Source organism: Pygoscelis adeliae, unplaced genomic scaffold (assembly GCF_000699105.1).
Source record: "Pygoscelis adeliae isolate BGI_AS28 unplaced genomic scaffold, ASM69910v1 Scaffold38, whole genome shotgun sequence".
Lineage (NCBI taxonomy): Eukaryota > Metazoa > Chordata > Aves > Sphenisciformes > Spheniscidae > Pygoscelis > Pygoscelis adeliae.
The window spans coordinates 13909609-13915331 of record NW_008825614.1 but is presented as its reverse complement, the minus strand read 5'-3'; the positions used below and the strand labels follow the sequence as shown (position 1 = coordinate 13915331).

Sequence of the window (5723 nt, the reverse complement as noted above, 5' to 3'; positions counted from 1 at the left end):
AAGATCCGGTTTACGCGTGGAATGAGTCTTGGGTGATTTGCACGTACATCAGTGAGCCATACGGACGCGCCGAAGAACTTTTGTTTTGCAAGTTGCGTTTCCTCCGGTTCAGCTCCTCTGTTCCACGCAGGACTGTCGGTCTCGCCTTTCTTTAAGTTGTGCAGCCACTTGTGATAGGAGATGAGCTTTTCTTCCAGTTCCTTCTTACAGAGGCGTTCCTGGGCTTTGCTTTTCTCCTTTCTTCTAGGACGTGATGTTTGCCAGCATCAAGTCGGTTCCTTTTCTTTTTCTTGCTTGTGTTTAGCTGCAGCAATCGGGTTTTTGTGGCCTTGATTTGCTGTTTGCTTGGGAACGAGGGGTTATCAGTGCATCGTACTGCTTATGGCGGTGGGTAGATGTACATTCTGGGCACATCTTGTTAATCTCTGAAGTGAAGCAGAAAGTTGATGAAACCATCAAACCTGTTTGTTTCCAAAAACCGAAGCCCAGCCAACTAAACAACCCCTCCATTTCAACCCCCCCCCCCCCTCACGTATTACAGAAAAACAGCAGTTACTGCACGTCCCCAAAATAATTGCTGAGATAATGTACCTTTGGGCCATTCATTTTCGTAGGCAGCTTTTTAACCCCAGTTTAACTAAATATTCTTTGAATAATCCTATTGGCTTCATTTAGCTGAACGGATTTCTTCCCTCAGTTCCCCCGTAAGTTACCAGAAAAGAACGTACTTGCAAAACCTCTGTAAGTGTTCGGAAAACGAGGTGTAAAAGCACGTGAATACTGTTCATAGTTTGTGTCTTGGAAACTAACATCTGTCTGTTCCTTCAGGTGCTTCGCCAGTTTGTAAGACATGAGTCTGATACAGTTGGCTCGTTGGTACTGGAAAGATGTAAGTAGCTCCTGAGATGAAACTTAGCTGGTACTCTTTGGGTTTTATCTTGGTTTTAGAATGGCTGAAATATGCCGGGAGAGGAACAGTTAGGAATGGTCGCTCCTGAACGCAGTAACTTAGAACGTGTTGTTTCAAACAAACAGACTCTTAAGTAGCTTCCTGTCTGGTCTTTGTCAAGTCAAGCAGCCCTTAAGGGGGAAAAGAAAAAAGCCCTGACATGGAGTACAGCCTGTAAAAGGCAGGTAGTCCTGCTTTATCAGTGGCAGTGAATCGGGTACGCTACTGCCGTGTTTTCTAATACCTGCATTTAGGTGTCTCGTGTGCTTGTTTGTTAGACTCCCATGTGCCTGGGGGACTTGTTTGGGTGCTGCTGCCCCAGCATGATTTGCTCCAGGTGTACGCTTCAGACCTTGCCATTCAGTTCACGTGCTCATCGTGCAAGAGTGATGCTCCCTTGACCTCCTCCAGTTGTCCTTCAACAAGGAGAAGGAATAAATTGTGTCCACCCAGTCCTGGTACCTCTGTAAAAACTAGCGACCCTCTAATTCAGAGGATGGGGTGTAAAAATGCAACTTTATTGTTTTAAAGGTATTGTTTTAAGGACAAAACAATGCAATACTATGGTTTTATCATAATGAAAAAAAAAGTCAAGATAAGTAAATGCAAAATAGTCTCAAGTGACATATGGATGTGTCTGAAAAAGATGACAAAGGAACAGAAAGAATAAAGACCCTTTAGCTTTCTAAATGAGCTTACTGAGCAGTGATAACGATAGTACAGGCACAGTCAACCATCTGCAGGGCCTGAATAAGCCAGAAGTCATCAGAGCTTGAAAAATGGTTAGGAGATGCAGAAAGTCGTTGTTCTGGCCCTTGAGAAAAGCTGCCGACTTACAACTTGCCATGATTAGAAGAATCATAATTCACCTGTATATGTATTTATTCTCTCGCGTTTCAGCCATGAATCGCGTTCAGTTACTTGGTCGGGTTGGACAGGACCCTATCATGAGGCAAGTGGAAGGAAGAAATCCCGTTACCATATTTTCTCTTGCAACCAATGAGATGTGGCGAACAGGGGACAGTGACGTTACCCAGGGAGGTGAGTCTGCAATTAGCAATGTGCTTCTGCCATGTTCCGAGGTCACGTTTGCATATTCAGTAGCACCACGCTTTGACTTCAGGCTGCCATGTAAATCTCTTGGGTGCAGGGAAGTTCCTTTGAGGTCAGTAGAGATGCGGGTGCATTTTGTGTGTCTCTTACTGATCCCCGGCAGCATGTACTGAATAAAGATCTGCATGTCCACCTTCCTCTGGAGGAGAGGAAAGAGCATTGAGTTGGCAGTTTTTCGCTGTTGGGGTTGCCAAAGGTGTAGCAGGTTCCATACTCTAATTTCTATTCCAAGAGGGGGAAAAAAAAAGAACAATACATTTTCTCTTTGATTTTTCCATCAGTCTGCAGCTACAGATGTCTCTCTTTCTCTAACTTTTGTTCAATGCAGAGTGTGTGAAGGGAAAAAAATTCTTCTAGTATGAGCACTGGCTTCCAGGAGAACTGATCTCTTGGTTTGAACTTTCAAGTATCAAACTTGGTTTGATACTTTCATTTGGGCACAGATGAGTGGAACATTGAGTTCTAGTATGGAGTGGGAGGTCGAGTGCTAGTATACATCCATTTTCACATCACTTTTCTTAATTTGAGACCACCAATGCGTTGAAACTAATTTCTGAGGCTTGCGTCAAAAAGAGGATTTGGCATCCAACTTTGTTATTTTTATGTAACTTAGGTGATATCAGTCAGAAGACGACATGGCACAGGATTTCTGTCTTCAGACCAGGCCTCAGAGATGTTACTTATCAGTATGTGAAGAAGGGGTAAGTGAATAACATGCGGTTGAGGATTTAATGCCTTAGTAATCGATTGATGTAATAATTATGGCGACCAGGAGCTATACTAAGATAGAAGTGCCATAAGGTAAGTTAGCAGACATGCTACAGACAAGTGAGGCAAAAGCCTGTGTATTCAGCATCAGATATAGAGGGGAAAACAGCCATACAGTTCTCTGACCAGAATCAAATTCTTCATTTTTTCAGTGCTCGACTCTATGTTGAAGGGAAGATAGACTATGGTGAATATACAGATAAAAACAATGTGAGGCGGCAGGCCACAACAATTATAGCAGGTAAGGAACAACATACCGATGCCTACCTTGCCCTTTTAAAATGGAGAGGAGGTGGAGGACCTTTGAAATAGAGCTTGGTTTGTCTGCATCCTCAGAATCCCCACTTGGGGATTTCGAGAGAGTGAATAGGCCGTACCACTGGATGTCCTCTGGCACTGCTTGTGAAGACACAGAAAATGAGAGCATATAGTTGCAAACTGTTGCATAGTTTGTTCAGACAGACCAGTTGGTGCAGCAGGTAGATACCGTGTGTTTTTAGGAACACTGGTACGTAGTACTGCAGGTCAGGCAGATACCTTCTCTAAGCAGAGTTTGTTTAGTAGCTTTGTCCCGGTTTGGCAGGGAATTTTTTTCTTCCTGTTTAAGACTGGAGGCTTCACGAACTTTAAGGACCTCTGTTTGTGAAAGATCCTTTATGCGGGGATAACTTGATGGAGAATTTAGAAGGACCTCAGTCTGGTAGCCAGTAGTGGTAAGAAGAGCACAGAATGGATAGGGAGTAGACTTGTCCCTTGGGTAGACACAATGAAGAAGAGAACTGGGAAACTCAACTTTTTCCTTGAGCCTTTAAATAGCGTGAGCGCCCTACATCTTTACTGTGGGTAGAGCCACTATCTTGTGGCTTTTGAGGGAGGGGTAGAACAATTGGGTAGTAGAGCAAACATTTCTGTTACACAAGTATATCTAAAAAAAACTGGGCCAGAGGAGAAGGAAAAGAAACCAACCACAATTCTGGATGTTTCTGCTGTGTAGCCTCTTTAAAACAATAGTAATCAAACTTTCACATGAGCAGTTCAGCTAGCAGTGCCGTAGGTTGCCGTGTATAAATAGCTGGAGGGGAGAAGCAAGTCTCCTTTTTTTAATTAGTATTTATCCTAATGGTTTCTTCTTTGTGTGCAATATCCTCAGTCTCAAGATGCTTTAGAAATTACTGAGGCTTGATGAAATACGAGCTTCCTATAGTCCCATAGACTGATGACATGGTAGTGCATACTGAAAATGATAAAATAAGAAGGAAATAAGCTGTAACTGATAGAGATCATAGTCAAAGAATTAAACCATTAGTTTAAAATGTTTCTGGTATCTTTGACTGTGATCATCAGGTTTAGCACACTTGTTTCATTGTGTATATATATGGTCACCTTGAATTGTCAGTTTTCTGGGGAGAGAGAGCAAGAACCCTGTATCGGACACTGTTTTATTTTACGAACTATTCTTCTCTGAAATACACGTCTTTGCAGGTTATTTTAACACAAATAGGTTGTCTTTGTGGGTATGCAGCCTTGCAACAGGGCAAAATGGTCCTGAAGATTAAATGTTCTTTATTTCTTTTCAGATAATGTAATTTTTCTGAGTGATGGTGGTACGAAGGAAAAGGTGTGAGGTCGTTAGTGCTTGGACCCAGGCCATTTCATTCCTTGTGTTTAACAGTGCTTCATAATTCTGGAATCACGTATATTGCTGTAGTTTCTTGAAAAAATAAATAAAATGTTTGATACCTATAGGGTATCTGTGTGTGTTTTGTTTTGTTTTTCTGTGTGCTTTCTCTCTGTTCATCATGGTTTGGATTTCTTTCTTTTTTGTTCGTTCTTAAGAGAAAAGGTAACCCAGGCAGCTATATTAATTCTTGAGCTGACGAATATGTAAATGGAAGTCACCCTTGGCATCTTCAGCCATTTTCAAACCTTATCTCCTTGGCTGCCTTAACAATCTCTGTTCTGTCTCGCGGGGCCTGACAGCCTAATCACCTCTCAGTGTTAACATCCCTCCTGTTTTATCGGTGTCGTTCTCTGTTTTTCCTTGGCTAAGTCATTAATTAGACGGGAAGTTTAAACTCAGCTGGTGCTCAGCCTGAAAAGGCCTTCTGTGCCTTTGTGTCTGCCCCTCCACTGACCATAGCATTTGATCAAATCGGGTGCTGTCTTTCACCACACCCTGTTTTGGTCACGTGCTTAGGTCTTCCTTGTGACGGCATTTGACATACGATGACTCCATGATGACATCAGCGTTCTCATCCCAGTACCTTGGTAGGGTGTTACGCCCATCGTCTGCCATCAGGAGGAGCTGGAGGAACGACTGCCTTGGCTGTTCCTTTCGAGAGGCCTGCAATAGCGCGTGAAAAACATTCCTGGTCCGGGATTCTCAGTTAATGTGGGAGTGGCGTTTATTTTGCTTTAGCTTTGTTTTGTCATCAGAAAGACTGAGAATTATTAGTATTGCTAGTAAAAAACTGCGCAACTAAAAGGTGTTTCATTCTGTTACACGGAGAGGTGGTGAAATTCCCGCTGTAGTATGGCGTGATGTGAACAGGGAAAGAAAAACGTTACAGGTGACAATTTCCTGACTTCAAAGCTGGTGGGATTTTGTACCTCATCTCTCTCTGAGCCCAGCACTTATTGGGCATGCTTATTTATAGTTTTTGCAGCTCTTCCCCCTACAGAATGGTGATCTTGTTTATGCTTCTCTCTGAGCATTGTCAGTACTACCAAAAACTTTCAGTTTTTTCTTTCTTTTCCCTTTTTTCTTTCAGGTCAGCATTTATTTCTGGTTGAAGTTAATGCTTTAACTGGCATCCTAGCCCCTGTCACTGGCATACTGAGGTGTTGGATGTACTGGAAATGCTTAGCTACTGAAACGGGTTGTTATCCAGAG

General features: G+C 42.7%; 1 protein-coding gene across 1 annotated transcript in view; it reads left to right on the top strand.

Moving 5' to 3' along the window:
* Positions 1–4578, top strand: part of WEE2 (WEE1 homolog 2 (S. pombe)) — a 20676-nt gene extending 16098 nt beyond the window's left edge. Inside the window, 5 exon segments of the mRNA XM_009332927.1 lie at positions 829–889; positions 1850–1990; positions 2676–2763; positions 2983–3071; positions 4408–4578. Coding sequence (XP_009331202.1) covers positions 829–889; positions 1850–1990; positions 2676–2763; positions 2983–3071; positions 4408–4454 — 426 coding nt within the window. The 3' untranslated portion in view covers positions 4455–4578.
* The last annotated feature ends 1145 nt before the right edge of the window (positions 4579–5723 follow it).